The sequence below is a fragment of the Botrytis deweyae genome (assembly GCF_014898535.1).
Source record: "Botrytis deweyae strain B1 chromosome Unknown BDEW_002, whole genome shotgun sequence".
NCBI classification, from domain to species: domain Eukaryota; kingdom Fungi; phylum Ascomycota; class Leotiomycetes; order Helotiales; family Sclerotiniaceae; genus Botrytis; species Botrytis deweyae.
Window position 1 is genome coordinate 1326256 of NW_024066209.1, and position 19199 is coordinate 1345454.

The following is a 19199-nucleotide window of genomic DNA, read 5'->3' on the forward strand; positions in this document are numbered from 1 at the left end:
AAGATTACCTATCTATTTTATAGAATATAGAGTGTGCGTTTCTTTCTCGGTATGTATGTAGATGTAGAGTAATCGGAAGAGTATTGTATGTAGGTGTCTAGCTTCTGTCTAATCTAATCTAGCAAATAATCTAGCAAATGGTTTATTATTTATTATAGTGGTCTCCTAATGGCTAGAGCTAAATACTTGGTGGATGAGGTAAGGTAAGATGAGATAGAATGGGTATTTAGTAGGTAGGTAGGTAGGTAGGTAAGTAGGTAATTCATTGATGAATGGCTCGGAACATCTCCTCCCTCTTTTCTTCAGATGCATATGAACAGTTCAACCTAGATTCCATACCCACTTACTCCACCGTGATTCTTACAACTTCCGCCTCCAACGTTTCAGCATCTAGGAGTACGATCTCGCCTGTTTCCTGGAAACTGGGTATTGATATTAGTCTGACGGTTTGGCCGTCTGGTCCCTCGATGCTGGCGGTGTCGAAAGAGGGTTGGTTGCCGGCGAAAAAGATGTGCGGACAAGTGTTGATTATGAAGGGGTCGGCGTCTTGGAATGGGTAGGACCCTTGGGAATGTTAGTCTCTTTTTCTCAAAGAAAGCGCAAGTTTGTTGCGAAGTGAATGAAGGGGATGTAGGATGTAACATACAAAGAGTATCTGGTGCAGTGGGAGCACAACACCTCCACCTACACATAGCCTCCATCATGCTCAGGCGATCCTCACCCTCTACGTATTTGAAGACATCATCGACATTTTGTCCACCCGTGCCCAAAACTCTCCATCCCTCTATTTCTCCCTCCCATGGATTTGTCACTGGGTCAAACCATCCCGCCTCTCTCTCTTCTCCGATAACACTCGGCGCACTTCCACAGTAGGCTCTAGCCTGAGGAAACATAGCCGGATGAATAGGCTGTTGCGGCAGACTTGCATTTGCCGGATCGCTAGGTCCAGGCAATAATGTAATGGGTAAACTTGGCAATAGCTCCGCTAGGAAGTTATCAAAATGGGCGGTAGGAGCGGGATTATAGGCGCTGGCATCGTAGCCGTATTTCTTTTGTGCTTTGCGTGTATTGCCCACGGTGTCGTGTGCTATGCTATCGAGGTCAGAGGCAATGCTGTTGCCGGCTATTATTAGACGACATATTTTAGAGACTTCGGCTTGGGCAGAGGAGTCTAAACTCTCGCCTAGGAGATATTCGGTCAGGAGGGCCTTTTCAAGAGAGTTTTCGGCGCTGGTTCCAGAGAATGAGAGGCCGGATACGAGGGCAATCTTTTTGCGCCCTGCCTTTTCCGTGTCCATATCTGTATCCTCTTCTTCTTCTTTCTCCCCGGATATTTCCCATCTTGGCTCCTGTGGTGGTAAATCTGGTACTTTGATATCCACCACTTCGAAATCGCCATTTGCGTTTTCTGTTCCCATTACTGCTACTATACAGCCTGTCACTAGCAACTCTTTATTCAGTTGTCCTCCAATTAATCGCAGTCGTCCCGATTCATCCTCGAGCATTATTTCGTCTTCGCCGTCACTGGAGAGATATTTCTGTCGAGGTGGGGGTGCTGATATCCAATGCTATTCACAGAAAATAATTAGTACCTCAAGATCATGATTTCATACTTCCTTTTTTCCAATTGCTCAGATGAGGAAGGGGATTTCCTACATCTTTACTTATATCTTCCAAAATATTCGGTTTCAATGGCATATTCATATAAATTGTACCTGCCACCCAACATAATTCTCCCTGTCTAACATCCAACACTCTCTCTACTTTCCGCACTTCCTCCCCAGAAATCTGGAACCCATCCCAAGCGGCGCTCGCAATTTCTTCAACTGGTTTCTTTAAAGAAGTCAATCTCAAGAAGTACATATCGCCATATTGCTGTTGATATTGCTTTGCTTTGGTGAGTGCAAATGTAGAGAGAGGCTTGTAGGACGAGGGTACTCGAGTCGGTGGTGAGGAATGAGAAGTGCTGTATTGAAGAAAAATTAGTTTAGAACTTTACATCAACTGATTTATTTGATCAATTACTTACGTGGGGCCATGCAGTAAACTGCCATCTTCTACAGGTACCGCCATGTTGTTGTTCTCAATGTCAATGTTGCTACCAGTGGAACTTTTGTTAAGTTGGGAAACGCGCAGGGACGCGATCCGCGAATTCTCGTGTAAATTACATGCACGTGATCATTAAGGTTAATTATATTTATTGACTTGTAAATTTCCTTTCCGTTGCAGTGCAGACAAACAGATTTCATTATTTAAGAGCTTTCCTTTTATATTATTTCTTGGAAGTAAGGATTACACGCGATACTAGGTAGTTTCAAGATGCATTATTGCCATCTAAAGCATAGCCATCCAAATATGTGATGAGACTATCTTGGACGACGAGTTCAATAGTTGAACTCGGTTGCGAGATTTGATGATCGAAGTGTTACGCTGTGGTGATGTACCACCCCATGGCGCAGCGACTGTCAGGTATGCCTTTTCGATTAGGCTTCATCAACGATGACTCGTGAAGTCTTAGAACAGGTAACTAAAATTTCTCATCTTGAGAAGAGAGCTTGGTCTTACGACATGAAGAGCTGATACACTTTCAAAATTCTTCGACATCTCAACTTCGAACAAATCTCAAAAGGCATGACAATGAAGTAAACGTTTGCTGCACTCGAGATGGACTGTAAATAGGTTGAGCTAGAATTCTTGTTTCGAGACCGAATGGCTCCCAATCAACCAATTGACGATGGAGTTGACAAGGGTTAACTTCCCAATTGATTCTGCAGAATATCACGCCCTTATGACATTCTGGTTGTACAAACTATGCAACCGAGCCTCATTGAGTATTACCACAATGTGAAAGCAACCTTGATGCAGAGACATAAAACCAAACCCCCTCAAAAGAAGTCTTCAAATCTATCCGCAGATTCTTGAATTCATACAGATTCTTCCATTTTTCCAATCTTTGTTGTTTTCTCGTGCCATGGCGGAAGCTATCGGATTAAGCGCGTCAGTTATTGCTTTTCTTGGTCTTGCTGGCCAGCTCGTGCAAGGCTGCGAATATGTCCGTCGAATAATTGATGGAATCAAGGAAGCAGACGACGATGTCCGGGAACTTCGAAGCGAAGTGAGCTCTCTTGAACTCATCATTGACAGCTTTCGCAATGTTCTTCAAGATTTGGAAACTTCTGGTGTTAAGTTGACAGCGAGTGGTCGGATGCATGCAGTTCGATTGGTTTTGAATACAGCGCAAGAAGCTGTGCAGAATCTAATAAAGTTCATTGCGACCAACAAGTTTTCCGGGAGGAAGATAAGTAAACTCAAGTTTGTAGGTATTTCTAAGAGATACGTGCGCAAAGCACGCATCCAGAATCAATAAAGTCAAGCACGGCATAGCTATAATGCAGGCTAATATAATATTGTGAGTTCCACTTAATCTACAAGAAGTCCAACTTACTCATCGGCGAAGACACCTAGAAAGTCAAAAGCTTTCACACGATCAAGTTATCAAGCGGGATCTTAACTCTCTAGCCTTGAAGCTTGGCGATTCCTCGAATATTGTCAGTACGATCCCAGCACGGTTGAATGAAGTGCACGTAGCTGCATGCAATACAAAGGAAGCCGTTTCTACATTGAAGAGTGATCTTTGTGCAAAAATCAATGACCTCTGCAACGCGGTCGACGCAATTTCAGCGTCGAAATTTACTGCTTCTGCTACGACGGTGTGCGAAACAGTCGGTCAAGTCCATGAGGTGGTTCAAAATGCCAGTACAGCAAACGAATTCATCGAAACGTTAAAGGCCACTTCAGAGGGCTTGAGGTTATTGCCAATGGGCATGCCAACATTTGTGAAAAACATATTCCGCGAAGTCTTGTTGGGGTTTCATCTTGAAACCAAACACAATCGAGATTTTGGGGGGATTGAGTCTATACAAATCTTCAAACCTACTTTGGGAACTGGACCTCGACGAGAAGTTGTCCAACAGCGTATCTTAGAAAAGAAATACTTTCGTGCCATTGGTATAGTGACTGTGCAGTCTATCATTACAACCTTCAATGAATTAGATACTAATTCCGTCAACATACGATCACTCACTGTCACTCAGACAAACGTGGATTTGTTCGCAAATCCGGAGTTACTTCAGCTGGGTATATGTTGCTCTATTGTTGAGCAAGGATTCGCTATTTCGTCATTTGCTCCCGAACCCGCCTTACGAGTGTATAATATAATCGACAGCAACGCTCCAATCGTCAATGCCTGCATTTCTGGTAACCTGGCAGAGGTTAGAGAGCTCTTTTTAAATGGACATGCCTCGCCATATGATCGTTTGTGGGCTGAGAGATCTCTCCTCGAACTAACACTGCGCCAAATTATCGAAGCTTTTAAGTATCGATCTATTCCCCCGCAGTGCGGTATCGAAGGACTGCTATCCGTCTTTGAGGAATTGGTGCACCATGGTCTGGATCCAGGAGTGCCAAGAATAAAGGAGGAAAGAGCTGATCGATCGCCGCTCATGACCATCGCTACTTTGTCACCAACTTCAAAGTCAGACACTGAGTCGCTGCTGCATTTGGCGCGAATTATAATCAAGAATAGTACCCACGCTCCAATTCCAGAACATGGCTTGGAGAACTTGGATTGGCAAGTGCAAATTGATGGATTTTAACGTCCCGTTTATGACCTCTTAAAGACCCAGGAAATGTGGCCTCTAGCATGGCCAAGTGCGGATGAAGTTTGGAGTTGGTACTACACTCGTCTCACCCGTTGCATAAAAAGAGCGACCGACCATGAGTGTAATATATCTCAATCATGCCCAGGTATATTTAATTACCTTCACGACGATGTTCATTTGAAACAGATAATGAACGAACTCAATCTCGACGAAAACATCTTGTTATTCCAAGACTTAGTTGCTTCGATCAAAAGCTCAGACGCGAATACCCAATTCCATAGAGCTATCTGGGCGGCGTTCCTTGGGTACTTTGAGGATTCAGGAGTAGATTTCGACAACCCATCGTCATCCTTCACTTCCATTCTACCACCTCACCTTGCCAGCTTTCCATACAACCAAAAGGTTTACTTGAATGTAATCTCCCAGGCTTTGGTGGATTACGGTTTTGATGAAGACTTTGCTGCGGATTTTGTTGAGACGGATTATTATTTTTCTTTGGCCGTGCAGCTTCACTACCTCGATCTCGATGCAGACTCCCACCCAAACGTTGTTGAACGAGATCTTTCTTTCGGGTTTGTTGATCTTAGAGCTAAAAGGAAACCCCCACTGTATATACCTTTGATGCAATGGGTCTCCAATAACCGCTCGAGTAGTACAAGCATCTCCGATGACGAGTATGAGTTTGCCAACGAGTCTACTATTGTCTCAAGCTCTTCATACTCTGAAGATGACTTTTACGACGAACATTACCTCTCAAGTGAGGACAAAGAAAAAGAAGGTTGTCCTCCAGATTTTTGGGAAGATCACCAACCACAGTAATGGAAGAGGAATGCATATCGCTACCAGGATTACTCGGAGACTTGGGTATAAATACTACTCCATCCCACACCCAAGATTCATACCACTCCTCTAACGATTCAGAAAATGAATCTAAGTCACGATTCACTACACCAACCACATCTTTACTGAACGCTTCGGAAGCCTCTATACTCCAAAACTCAAATTCTAGCAATCCATTAAACTACACGACAATTGAGCTTGTCACAGAAGAGGAAACATGTGGACTGCAAGTCGCATACAATTCATTCTTTACTTGAGTTATGTACAATGAAGCTGCCATATATGTATCAAAACTTCAAGAGCAGGGCTTAAAAGGGCTAAGAATCACACATATATAAGGCCCTTTTTACAGAATTTGCTTCCTATAGAAAGCAAAGCGCGGGGGATTTTTGGAGTTCAAATCGGGGCAGGGATTATATAAAGAGATTGATGTTTATAGGATATATGATATAGGATATAATTTCCCTTGATTTTAATGCAGAAATAATAAATAACAATCTCATCTTTTCGGCGATTCTACACTTGCAAATATTTGCAAATGATTCCCACGAGATTGTGATACTCTTGGTAGAATAATTCGGAGTAATTTAGGGTACTATTATCGCACTGAAGGTCATCTGGGATTGCAATTATTAAAGATCAGGTTTTAGTTATGATCCAACGAGATTAAGATTCCCCCATGTGTATAGTAACTAACACTAGTACATTTTTCATTAAAAATAGCAAGAGTCTAAAGTAACCCTTTAACCTGAATGTATTCTTTGTTATATGTATGTCTATTGCCTATCCTTTAAACCGATATGATGCCCACCAAACTCCGATGCCGCATGCACAAATATCCAATACACCTTGCCCGACCGCCTAATACCTTATGCATTACCCTTCAATATCCCATTTCCCACTCCCTACAAACTAACAGTAACCGTCATACTGTTGCTATGCACCAACAACACTGGCGGCAGGCCCCCACACAATACCTCCAAATCCCCAAGATATCCCTCACTCGCCTCCCTACTTCCACCCGTTCCTTCAACCGGACTCGGTAAAGTAGTAAAGATAACCGCCGTCTCCTCACTTTGACTCTTAATCAATTGATTGAGAATTAGATGTTGTGCTCTACAGGGTAGATCATTAAAACTAAGCGGAATAGATTGCAAAGAGTATGAAGACCGAGTCGGAGAAGGAGGATTACGGGTAGGATTGGAAGAATTGGATGCTTCGGAAATCCGGTCGAAAGAGGGAGAAGAACGATAGGCGGATGGCATACGAGGAGCGGATTTGCGAGCGGTTGGTGGAGAGGGTGTTTCGGCGAACATTATGCTAGGGCCGGGGCCGTCTTCTGTGGCCACGCGGGTCATGGGAACTGGTTTTGAAGAGAATTTCGGGGTAGATGCATGTCTAGATATCGGCGGTCTCTTTCGTGGGTCATGAGGTTGTAGGAGAGATGACGTTGCTGATAAATTAGGAGCGGCGGGTGACTTTTGTGAGTCTTTCAATGATTGCACAGAGGCAGGGAAGTCTAAAATTGGTGATGGCTGAAGACCGGATGGTTGAGGTGAACGTGGTGGTGACACAGGCGCTGAAGCGGTTGGCATCAATAAATCCGGTGATTTATTGAAAGTATCAATTATCGATTGTCTTGTTGATTTCGAAATCGTAGGAGGAATTGGCTCCTCTGCCCCCGCTGCACGCTTAGATATGGGGGGACCACGTAAGCTATCGCCATGACTTCTTCTTCGTGCAATTGGTTTGATCTCTCCAGCATGGGTATCACTGCCTGATTCGAAATCATCGAGGTCTCCTTCACTCGCTGCACTTTCGTCATCAGACTCCGGCTCCTCAGTCTGAGGTCCGGAATCACTATCGGAATCTTCGCTGGCACTTCCTTGACTAGCATATCTGCTCATAACATCGGGCTCTAATCTCTGAGATCGCATACCCATATTAACACCTAAACCTTTTAGATTACTCATATTCTGCCGTTTCTTTGATTTCCTTAGCAGCCGTCGGAGTCCAAGAAATCGTTGGGCCTAAGAAACATTTCAAGATCAGGTCAGTCGTCATCAGAAAATAATGAATATTCAAGGATAGGCATATGAACATTTAAAAGGACAAGAGGTGGATCAAGTGAGTACTTACATGTCTATACCGTGCACCCTGTTGAAATGATGCGTCCGGCCAAGTTGGGGCAGCATGAAATATGTTCGTTATTTGAGCCAGATCTACCACGGCAGATGTGGTGGCTCCATGATTCCCACGAAGCTTCTGTATGTCGTCCCACCAGTCTTGTCCCTTAAGACATTGTTCGACCTCGTCAGCTTGATTGGAGCCAGGGGTTGCACCATTGATGATGATCTCATAGGATGGAATATCTCCTGACGCCAACCAAAATACAAGAATCTCAGCTTCAATGCGCAGATTTTCGAGTAGAGATTTTACCCTGCCTCTTTCTTCTTCCACGTCGTTTTCATATTCGACAAATACAGCCACGCGAAGTTTGTATGCTTTTTTCCAAGCAGGTACAGTGTTTAGAATGACACCAAGCTGGAGGATCAAAGTGTCTATTGCTATTGTCAGCTACCTCAAAGACCTCAGAAGAAAGGAACTTAGAAATTTTGTATCCTACAAGTATCAAAATTGGTGGTCAAAACATTCTGCTTTACATCCCCTTCAGCTGCAATTTCAGCAGACATTTGGATGGGCCAAAGATCAATATACTTCTTCGTGTTCTCAGTATCTGGCAATTCCAGATCTCGAAAACCTTTGGCCACTGCAACGTTGATTTGCAGCTTGAAGAGCAGATCTTCTAAGATAGTGACATAGCTTGTTACGCTCATCATGCCTTCGGTCCGGCATAAATCAGTTGGGAGCACTCCTTGCATCTTCTTCTCCCCACTGTTCTGACGCCTATAACGAGGTGGTGTCTTGAATTTCTTGACATTGCCCGATGATGGTTCAGATGGCTCCGAAATGTCTATCAATGGCTGAGCATTTCTAAGGTCATCTAAATTGTAGAACCCCATGACTGCGATATTGGGCCGCATTCCTCCTAGTCCTGCGTTGAGAATAATATTGCGAGCACCCCATTCAAGAGCCGGAGATATGGCAATATTAACGAATGCTTTGATCTTTGAAAAATCAATATACTTGTTCCACGCTGCTTGCTGGCGACGCTACTCTCAGTAGTCAGTAAATTTTGCTTAAATGGCACGGCTTGTTCTTATGGCATATGTAGCGTTGAAGCTCTACTTACAGCTTCTGGCACGGATTGGCTGAAATCATCCGTCACAATAATATGACCAAGGATATACAGACCACCTTTCTTCATAGAGTTGCAAAACTGTATAAGCTTGTATTGTCGGCGTGGGTCATTGACAAGTAAAATAACCTGAGGGCGCCAAAATTTGACATGCTCCTGTTTAAGTTTAAGAAGGTATTTTCGAATTTGATGATATATCAAACTTTGGGATACGTCTCCCCAGCTCTTTGGTTCTACGGAATAATGTATGAGGAGGAATAGTAGAAGGAGCATGCCCACACATCCTGTTGCATAAACTCCGTCTACAAAGAACATGGCGACCCCTGACAATATTGCTCCTGCAAAAGCAGTCTGCCAGTTGAAGAAATGGAAACTGGGACGCCAATTAGGTGCAGAACCGATTGAAAGGAGGAAGCAAGCTAGGTTCATGACTAGAAAGGTCATCTAACAATGTTAGCTAATGCTACCCATAACAATTCTTTAGTATGAAAATGAGACCCTGGCCACTGTTGCACTCAAAATATACAAACGAACATAAGATAACACAAGAAGGTGGGCATAAATGACAGATGTATACATCAAAATACAACATCACGCACCAGGCGAGCGCGATTGTTGATGCAGCATGCAGCATGCAATTGAAATCAGAGACTGGGTGTGGAGAAGGGGGATTTGTAGTCTCGCATAATTTCGCCAAATCGTACTTACAAGATAAGTCATTGTTACAAAACTGGCGATTTGATTGAGGTCGCCAAGCATTGTCAATTGGGTGACAATGAATGTGAAAATGATGGCAAAAGTAGGTTCATCAGCTTTCTTAGTTCCCTGGCTGAATACAGAAAACCCAGGTAGCAGGCTATCTCTTGATATTGCTTGAAGAAGCTTTGCACTGCCAATAATTCCCATGAGCACAGAGAACAAGCTAGTGGACACTTCTCCTGCCAGGATTAACAACCCTGACATGTTTGTCTCTTGAAGCACATTAGTATTTCTGAGGAAAGATGAGCGGGTCACTGTGGCGGCCATTGCTACTATGACTATAGTGTACAAGAAAAAAGTTGTGATAAGGCCATACACAGTTCCTTTTGGGATGGCTTTGCTCGGAGACTTCAAGTCACCACTCATGCTTGCCCCAGCGAATATGCCCCCTGTTGCAGGAAATAGGATCCCAAATAGATCCTGAAAAGTCTCTCGTCCATTGATTTGGCTGCCAGCGGCACCTCTAGTAAGCTGAGGCAGAAGATTCCCAGATAGTGTTTGCAAGCTAATGCCCGTGTATTCAATACCCAAATTCCGACTTTCAAAAGGGCTAACGACCAATGCCGAAAGTGGGATACTCAATGTGGCGATGAATAGAATAACTAGTAGCCCGTTGCTAGCTCTCGCAAAGATCCCAGACCCAGCCAAGCATAACAGTGTACACAAAACGAGTATTACGGTAGACCAAAGGTAGCAATACCAGTTTGTTTCAGGCAAGATATGAGCCCAATTGCCATTGTCGGCACCAAAATTTAGCGTGATACAGTCGATAAGACCCACGGCGTTCATTCCAGTATTGAAAACGAAGCCCAGATAAAAGACGAGTCCAATTGAGCCTCCAAATTCTGGACCCAAAGAACGAGATATCAAGTAATATGCACCACCTCCGCGCACTGTCCCATTCGAGGCAATCGCAGAAAGAGAGAAGGTAGTGATAAAATTGATCACGTATGACGCGACAAGCATACCTGGGGGGTACTGTCAATATTTGTTATGGTTTTATGCATTCAGAGACTTACCCATCATGCCCAATAACCCACTTTGTCCTAGAATAAATCCAAATCGCAGGAACATCAAAATGCTCAAAACATTGAGACATGTTGGCACGTACACCCCAGAAAACATCCCCAACTTCTCTTGTCCACCAATTGGTCGAGGTCCCAGCCCTGATCTAGGAATCGCTGTACCATTCCTCTTCCGCTCTGCCTCATTATGCATTTGGACAGTCAATGAATTTTCTCCCATGGTACCAGCAGAGTATGGATCCTGATGCTGTTCCTCTTGAGGGTCCGGCGTTTGGTCGTTGTGAGTTGCATCGCTAGAAAATGTGTGTAAGACTCGATGGGATGAGGAATTTCCATTGCCAATGTTGGATTCACTAGCAGGAGCTTCACCCTCACACTGGGTTCCATGCTTGCTGGTGCTAGCTTCGCCGGTGCTGTCTATTCCCTGGCCCGCATTGGGCATTCTCAATTATCGATAGTAAAACCAATGGCAATATCAATACCCACCTCCAAATCAATATGTTAATTTAAGTGAAGAAATAATGTCATGTACATAGGTATGTATTTTCATATACTCGAATTCGTACTCATTGACAGATACGAGATCTAAGAGTTGGTGAAGCCAAGAACAAGGATATTGCCGTTCGACGTCATGTGGCAGGGCAAGGGACACAGGTGACAAGAGAGAGATGATTGTTCAGAATGAGTTTCGAACAAAGGAGATTCGAGAGAGGGAGGAAGGAGGAAGGAGAAAGGAGAAAGGAAGGAGGACGAGGAGCAGATGGAAAGGAAAGAGTTGAATACTTATTGTTCTTGTTTGTACTTGTCGTGTAAGCTGGAGGTTATAAAATGGCTCATATGAAATTCACCCGTCCATACTCGTACTTTATCATTAGATATTTACTTTTCCTCAGCCCATAGGAATGAGAGATCATTACCTAGATAGATACGTTGGTGTATAATACTCTTCCATTACTCGTATTGTTTTATATCATTCAATAGACCAATCGAAATCTCGTACAAAAAGCATTTCTCTCTTGAATTTCAATTGGCTGGTTATTTTCGGGGTCTTCTTACTCGCTGCTCCTCCCCCGATTCGTTGGATGTTGATGTTTATGTTGGATGTTTGAGATTCTCAGACAAGACAAGGGCCATTTTATGTATCTTGCAAGATAGCCGGATAACTTGGTGTGAGCTGAGGATGAGAATGATGAGATAGGCAGGTGACAACATAATAACATCGTATCCATTCTATTAGAAATTGGTTTTGATATTCATTCTTGGTAAGTACAGTAATCCTACGACAGCACATGAAATATTCACTGGCTCTGTTGGCATCTGCGGTATATCGAGGCTAACGAAATTCGCCGAAGAAGATTTCCATCTTCCCCATCCTTCATAGGTTGGTTGTCTTCTTACCAGGATTATTACAATACGGCCATTATCATGAGATAAGACCCAGCGAATTGCTGCTCTTGAATCAAAATATATCTACTACCTTCTTCACCGACCTCATCTCATATCATCATGTCGACTCCTTCCTCTTCACGACCTCTGCCAGTTCCGATGAGTTCGTCACCATCACCAGGCTCATTCAGAGGGCGGTCGGGCAGTCCGTCTTCAAGAGATAAATCAACAGCCCGATTAGCCTCACCAGTACCTTCCCATCACGGCACTCCACAAGTTCGACAGATACCTACTCCGAATCAGGCCGCCGCCGCAGATTCATCTGAGAGTATTACTCCTCTCCCTCTGGCTGGCGCAGGTGGTCCAGCATCTTATGCGCCTGGTCCAGGTATCAGCGCGTTGGCTGCTGCACTGTCGAATTCTATCGGGCAGACTCCTCCTACCTTTGGAACACCTCCCATCCGTTCATTATCACCAGCCGCTGCCGGTAAACAAATACAAGGTACAGGAGCGCATAGTAATTATGGCTCTCTTCCGCGATCGGTACAAGGCGGGCAAGGATGGGCTGGCCCGACAGCCTACGAGGACCCAGAAATCATAAAAAGACATTTGGTGCAACAAGGGCCTTCGCAGCTAGGAGGTGACGGTGCCGCTGATGGGATATTTGGCCCAAGCGGACAGTCACCATCCTTCCGTGTGGGCTCTCCAGCTAGTACATCAAAACAGGCAATTGAAACTATAGCACCTGGGCTAGATGATGATGAATTTTCGAGTCTGCGATTACAAGGTGGTGACGTTACTAGACCCATATACAGATGGACTGAAGATGCTCACAGAGCGAGCCGATCTCAAAGGAGTAAGAGCTTTCACATCTCGCGACCAGAAGCAGAGAACGAAGTTCTTGACATCGGCACAATCAAATTGCCAGGTGGATTCAGACGAAATTATCTACGTCGAGCAGCAGGCAGCCCAACTCCTGATGGCATAGATGTAGAAGAAGGCGGAGGACTCGCGCAACGACAGCCAAAAATATTTACCAATAACTTCCTCGAGTTTCTAACCATCTACGGCCATTTTGCTGGTGAAGAATTGGAAGAAGACGATGAGGTACTCGGACCTGACGAATACTTTGGATCGGATGCTATTTCTGATGATTATGGTGAAGGTAGTGATGAGGATAGAGAGCCTATGGAGAATAGTGCTCTGCTTACACCTGGTCGCAGAAAAAGAAAGCGCAAGGAGCGCGCACCACAAGGAACAACCACACCTTTTCAAGCTTCGTTGCTGTTGCTTAAATCTTTTGTGGGTACTGGCGTGTTGTTCCTACCTAAGGCGTATCTCAACGGCGGTATGCTTTTCAGTAACATTATCCTTCTTCTCGTCGCAGCTTTGAGTTATTACTGCTTCGTCTTACTCGTCAACACGCGACTAAAGGTTGAGGCGTCTTTCGGAGATATGGGAGGTGTTCTCTATGGGAGATGGATGCGAACAGTCATTCTTGCATCGATTGTCATTAGTCAGATAGGATTTGTGGCTGCGTACATCGTATTCACGTCAGAGAACTTGCAAGCTTTCATAGCAGCTGTGACTAATTGTAGAGTTCACTGGGAGGTTTCATGGTTGATCTTGCTACAAATGGCTATTTTCTTGCCATTCTCTCTTTTGCGCGACATCAGCAAGCTCGGATTTACCGCGCTCATAGCAGATGCCTTTATTCTTGTTGGCTTAGTATATCTCTACTACTACGACATTTTCACAATCGTGAAACAAGGTGGTATTTCTGACATCGTCAATTTCAACCAGCAAGACTGGACGCTGTTCATTGGCACCGCCATTTTTACATTCGAAGGAATTGGCTTGATCATCCCTATTCAAGAATCCATGAAGAATCCAAAGAAGTTTCCTCCTGTTCTCGGTATAGTCATGATCATTATCAGCGTAGTATTCATCTCTATGGGTGCTCTTTCTTACGCTGCATTTGGTTCCCATATAGAGACAGTTGTTCTTCTTAATCTTCCACAGAACGACAAGATGGTCAATGGTGTTCAATTCCTCTATTCGTGCGCCATTCTTTTGTCAACCCCTCTGCAGATATTCCCAGCCATCAGAATCACAGAGAATGAGCTCTTTACCAAAAGTGGAAAATACAATCCTTATATCAAATGGCAAAAGAATGTTTTCCGCTTCTTCGTCGTTGCTCTGTGCGCATCCATTGCATACGTTGGCTCTAACGATTTAGACAAATTTGTTTCGATCGTCGGAAGCTTTGCTTGTATTCCACTAGTATTCATATATCCGGTATGTCCTCTTATTTCGTTGACAAATTTCAATTTAAATCACATACTTTCAGCCCCAAGATCAAGAGACTAACCTTTCATTAGCCAATGCTACATTATCGAGGTGTAGCTAAAACACGTTTCCGCAAAGGGGCAGATATCATGCTTTGTATCTTTGGCTTGGTGGTAATGGTATATACTACGGCCTTGACAATCATCAGCTGGACAAGTGGTGGTGATAAAGTTCCAAACGTTGGATATTGCGATAGAAAAGACAGGGCAGGAGGAGAATTGCCATTGTTTTAAATCGCATACACGGCTCGATCTCACAAGTCGTGGAAAGACAAAGGGCTGTGCTTGTATGCATGTATAAACGGAATATATACATACATATGGATGGGGCATTCTTTTGTCGTTGTTTATGATACTAGATCTTTTAAGTTTTTTTCGGATGGTATGGCTGGATTGGGTGCATAGCGTAGCATTGCACTGGAAATTGATATCTCTTAGTTTTTCTTTTCGTTCTCTTTTGTCTTTGCTTCACAGTTATAAATGTCAGGATCAGATTGTTATAATATTCAAATTGGCCTCAAGGCTTTCGCAGCATTTGATGATGGATTGTGCCCCTATATTTTGGATGTGCTATTCACCAGAAATCCCCACAAGTGAGCTCGTAAATACGTTAGTATTGTCTGTGGAAATCTTAGGCTTGTTTTTGGAATGTGGTTGTGAGAGCAAACTTTCAGATCGAGTTCACGTGGAGCAGGGCTTCATCAATTCTCAGGAGTCTTTCAACCTTGCCTGCTGCTCCTCTTCACTTGCTAACCTACGTTAGCATGGCTGCTGCCTTTTGGTCTGCGTCTTTCTTGCATGCTAAATGACATGCAATCAATTAACATTCTTTTTGATTGGCAGATTCTCAGATTGCGCCTATAGCAAAATATTCATTTGCGGCCTCTACACAAAGAGATGACCTCACAATGCCCTAGTTCATAAAATCCTTCCCACAAAGGGTAGCGAAGAATCATCAAAGGTAGCGTCTTAAGTGCCAAACAAAGGAACGATTGTGCTATGTTCAGATCATACGTCTCTTGCGCATTCAAGGAGTGTCTATGTCGTTCTGTTCTTGCCCATTGCTGTCAAACTCATGCGTATTTCCAAACTAGCTTGTGCTTTTTATCTTGAATCTACATAAATAGTCATGGCTGGTGCACCACCACCACCTCCTCCCCTTCCTATACCACCCCCGGGCCCCCCGGCGGGAACGCGTAAGTATACTTGTTCTTTTGGCTACATATCGCTCGGCTCTATTGCCAAAATCTAACCTTATGTTTCATCTCCCACATCATTTTCACTCTGACTACGCTCTTGATTCCACTCCTTCTCCCAATCCTCCCTTAAGAAACCAAAACTTACCTTCCAATACAGTAATCAACGGTGCTCCGGCAAGTAGAATCACCGCCTCCATGAACACCCTCGCGCTACTCCCCATCCTCCGCAACACGACTATGCGTCCCAACCGCAACCTGCTCGTCGGACCCCGCCGCATTCTAAACGAAGAAGCATGGCTAGCAACCCAAGTCGGTACTCTCCAAGCACGTCCTTGCACCAATTGCAGGAAGGGAAATGGTCCGTTTACCGATTGTGTGGTGGCCGATGGCCATTTCAAAGAGGCGTGTACGAATTGCTATTACGGGGGGCAGGGGAGCAGATGTTCGTTGAGACATGGTATGTTTGTATTCTTCTCTCTGGAAAATAGACACGCAAACTGGGGAGTAAAAGTCGAAGTTGGAGGCTAATTTGGGGAATCAATAGAGCATCAAAACGCAGTAGCTCATCTTCAAGCAGAAGCCGAAGATGCTCCTGATATTCCGGGTATGGCGCCTGCGAATAATTTCGGTGGCCAGCTGGGTGATTTAGCAGGAGTGGCCGTCGGTATTGCTCAGCAGGGTATTGGTGCTATTATCATACCCGCGCAAGGAGTTCCTCCTGCAGCGAATGTTCCTCGTGGGGGAGGCACCGGTGGTCCAAAGCGTATTGCGCCGTTATTGGTGGGACCGGTGGGTATTGGGTTGGCTGGTGCAGCTGCGGGGGCTGCGGCGATTTTGGTGGCTCCGCAGGGCCCTGGCGTATTTGGGGGGACTAACGCATCTAGAGCGCGTGCTGCTAGAGGGTTGAGTGATGTAGAGTTGGAGGCGCACAGGATTAGGTTGAGGGCTGAGTTGGCGAGAGCTTCGGCTGAGTTGGATGCTGTTAGGGGAGAGCAGATTAATAGGGAGGCGTTGGGAAATGAACATGAGGAAGACGAGGAGGAAGACGAGGAAGAAGATGAAGAGGAGGAGGAGGATGAAGAAGAAGAGGAGGAGGAGGGTGAGGATGACGAAGAAGAAGTCGCAGCGCCGCCGCCAGCCAAAAAGCCGAAGCATGGAAAGAAGATAAAGAAATAAAAATGTACAATATATAAGAGTTCAACGACTAGAGATTGGGCAAGAGAGGATTTGGGGTTATTAACTTGGAGTACGAACAGTTAAGAATGGCGATATCAAGTTTCATCTTTCGACTGTCTCATTCTGCTTTCTCATACACTTCCACTTTCCTCAATCTTTCGCTTCACATACCTTCCCATGCTGCTCGCCCAAAAATCTTTAGTCGCACAGTTCTCTCAATTCATGGAATTAGAAAGTAATTTTTTTATTGCAGGTAGACGTTTGTAGTTATGTAAAACAGTATTAGTATATCCCCCCCCCCCCCCAAAAAAAACATCGAATGTTTGTGCATCATACAAACTGATAAATACAAAGCAGCCACCCTTTGAAGCTACACACTGAAAAGAAATTCGTTAAACTGGATGAGATGAGACAACATGTCCAATCTCCAATTCCCATCCGAAGCTTTGATTTGGAAGATCATAGGGCATTCCAAACTCATGATATCCAACATGCCTCACAAACGACTTGAACCCTCTCTAATCAATTTCCTCAACCCCTCCCTCACTTCGATTACAATATCACGAGCATCCATGGTCTCTCGAACCAACCCAACGCCACTGCCAGCGTATGTACACAATCTTCCCTTGTTCCCATAGCCTTCATCTCCTCTTTTCGCCTCGTCTTCATAAAGCTCTTTATTCTGCTCCATACTCATACCGTTCGCCTCGTCCCAGTAACTTTTGTTGACTACTCCTCTTCCATTATATTCTTCAGGCCAGCCTGCTGTTCCTCTTAATCTATCATAAAGGGTTGTTCTCGTGGTTGATACACCACCATCTTCTGCTGCTAATACTGCATTTCGGTAACCCGTCGGTATCACTGCCTCGGAAGAAGCCAAAAACCGTGTACCCATGCATATCCCACTAGCACCCAACATAAATGAAGCTGCTGCTCCACGTGACTCGACTATTCCACCAGCAGCAATGAGAGGTATGTGTGAATATGCGTTTGAACGTAGTGCAGATGCGCATTCAGGAAGTAGGGAAACAATCGAGGAAGAATGGGCGAGACCGTGGCCACCAGCATCAGAACCTTGAATAACGAGAACATCAGGGTCACAGAAGTGAGCGGCTGATAGAGCAGAAGAGACGGTGCCGACTTGGATCCAAATCTTGGTAAGATTGCCTGTGAGCTTCCGGATTGAATCTGTCCACTCCTGCAAATCCGAGCTAGTATGTGGCGCGAACAACCATACGGCTGCAGGGGGGAATGGAAGAGGGGCGAGAATTGACAGGACATGCTCGAGATCACAACCCCAAACTATAAATCCTATCCCTATAGGAAGAGTATCTCGATAGCTTCCGGGAATAGGGTCATCTGAGAGAGATTCTTGAATCTCTCTGATTTCGTCCGAAAGGGTGGTGAGACTGGATGATTTCCGGTATTAGTTTGGGCATATATGAAATTGTACATAGCGTAATTCAGACTGAAATAGAGAACAGTCCGAGTTGTAATGAACAAGAACATATTGCATGAACAATCGCTGGATAGCATACTGTCCCAACACTTGATGGTCAAAAGCATCAACTGTCTATCAGTGGCATAAAAGTGGAGTATGATAGACACGGTACATGATCCAGATAGCTCTCCTCTTAGTGAGCCCATCTCGTTTATACTTATTGTGAGATCTTCTCTGGAAAAAGCAGTGATTTGCGCTGAGAAGCGAATACAAAGAAAAAGGAATTCGCTCACTCGTGACCAGCAGCAAGGAAACCTAGACCTCCAGCCCTAGATACAGCTAAAGCCAAAGCAGGCTTTGATATTAAGCGCATAGGAGCAGATGATATAAGCGGATAAGTTGTCCATGGATAGTCCTTACGGAGCGTTTGTTTGTGGTTAGAATGTGACATGATTCGATATGATCCAGATTTCCTGTAGCTGGTAGATGCGAAGTAATGGGAATCAATGCAATTTTCGATGTCTGAGGATGATACGAAGAAGCTGGAGAGCCTTGAAGATGGCAAACAGGGGATTTCTATTTGGATTTCATGTACAGCGCGATAACAAAATAAGGACTATGCTGAAGGTATCTTTTGAAACGTGTTGTATAATTTTAAAACAAATATGAAGTGATAAAAAACACTCATAAATACTTTATTTTGCAAAAGAAAAGAAAAATGATGCGGTCGGTCGACAGGTGGGCTAGATTGTTGACTTCACAAATGAAGAGGAGGCTGAAAGAGGCTGGTGTGAGCCTCGGCCGCTTCTATAATGTTCCGCTATACCTAATTTGTGTTAGCCCCTCATTAGTCTTGGCATTATCTTTGTCACCAGCTTCACAGGTTTATTATATATTATATCTTCACTGTTACTGCCAAACTTACAACAACACTGCTTCTTACTGGTCCTGCCATAGCTCCTTCCATTCATTCTTGGATAACGTATCATACCTTCCTCCAATTGAAATATCAGCTTTTAATCTTCAGACGAGTACATTCTACCTTGAAATACATTGTAAGTTCTTTCCAATTTGTAGCAAAATCCACAATGTCAAAAGAGGCACA

At 44.3% G+C, this 19199-nt stretch overlaps 7 protein-coding genes across 7 annotated transcripts; 4 read left to right on the plus strand and 3 right to left on the minus strand.

The window, feature by feature from the left end:
- Window positions 1-83: 83 nt before the first annotated feature.
- Window positions 84-2073, minus strand: EAE98_001085 (uncharacterized protein; the record flags this gene model as incomplete). The annotated part of the gene is made up of 4 exons (XM_038948702.1): window positions 84-564; window positions 647-1568; window positions 1657-1966; window positions 2030-2073. The coding sequence occupies 4 exons, from the start codon at window positions 2071-2073 to the stop codon at window positions 344-346; spliced, it is 1497 nt and encodes a 498-aa protein (XP_038814968.1). The 3' UTR covers window positions 84-343.
- Window positions 2074-2971: 898 nt separating this feature from the next.
- EAE98_001086 (uncharacterized protein) lies at window positions 2972-4655 on the plus strand (the record flags this gene model as incomplete). Its single annotated transcript, XM_038948703.1, has 2 exons — window positions 2972-3320; window positions 3493-4655. The coding sequence occupies 2 exons, from the start codon at window positions 2972-2974 to the stop codon at window positions 4653-4655; spliced, it is 1512 nt and encodes a 503-aa protein (XP_038814969.1).
- A 195-nt stretch (window positions 4656-4850) lies between these two features.
- EAE98_001087 (uncharacterized protein) lies at window positions 4851-5480 on the plus strand (the record flags this gene model as incomplete). The annotated part of the gene is made up of 1 exon (XM_038948704.1): window positions 4851-5480. The coding sequence occupies one exon, from the start codon at window positions 4851-4853 to the stop codon at window positions 5478-5480; it is 630 nt and encodes a 209-aa protein (XP_038814970.1).
- Window positions 5481-6406: 926 nt separating this feature from the next.
- On the minus strand, window positions 6407-10986 carry EAE98_001088 (uncharacterized protein; the record flags this gene model as incomplete). The annotated part of the gene is made up of 6 exons (XM_038948705.1): window positions 6407-7531; window positions 7641-8062; window positions 8128-8674; window positions 8755-9204; window positions 9469-10487; window positions 10539-10986. The coding sequence occupies 6 exons, from the start codon at window positions 10984-10986 to the stop codon at window positions 6407-6409; spliced, it is 4011 nt and encodes a 1336-aa protein (XP_038814971.1).
- Window positions 10987-12050: 1064 nt separating this feature from the next.
- EAE98_001089 (uncharacterized protein) lies at window positions 12051-14512 on the plus strand (the record flags this gene model as incomplete). Its single annotated transcript, XM_038948706.1, has 2 exons — window positions 12051-14228; window positions 14312-14512. The coding sequence occupies 2 exons, from the start codon at window positions 12051-12053 to the stop codon at window positions 14510-14512; spliced, it is 2379 nt and encodes a 792-aa protein (XP_038814972.1).
- Window positions 14513-15407: 895 nt separating this feature from the next.
- Window positions 15408-16653, plus strand: EAE98_001090 (uncharacterized protein; the record flags this gene model as incomplete). The annotated part of the gene is made up of 3 exons (XM_038948707.1): window positions 15408-15474; window positions 15635-15934; window positions 16022-16653. The coding sequence occupies 3 exons, from the start codon at window positions 15408-15410 to the stop codon at window positions 16651-16653; spliced, it is 999 nt and encodes a 332-aa protein (XP_038814973.1).
- A 258-nt stretch (window positions 16654-16911) lies between these two features.
- EAE98_001091 (uncharacterized protein) lies at window positions 16912-18845 on the minus strand. The gene is made up of 2 exons (XM_038948708.1): window positions 18388-18845; window positions 16912-18062 (listed from the first exon to the last, which is right to left on the minus strand). Exons 1-2 carry the CDS (start codon window positions 18543-18545, stop codon window positions 17150-17152), a joined length of 1071 nt encoding a protein of 356 aa, XP_038814974.1. The 5' UTR covers window positions 18546-18845; the 3' UTR covers window positions 16912-17149.
- Window positions 18846-19199: the final 354 nt, after the last annotated feature.

Bases quoted from the DNA above. Each gene is read 5' to 3' on its own strand.
- EAE98_001091 (XM_038948708.1), bottom strand. From the start codon at position 18,545: ATGTCACATTCTAACCACAAACAAACGCTCCGTAAGGACTATCCATGG. The intron at 18,063-18,387 runs GTGAGCGAATTC...GAAATCATCCAG, and splicing joins TTCCTTGCTGCTGGTCACGA to TCTCACCACCCTTTCGGACG.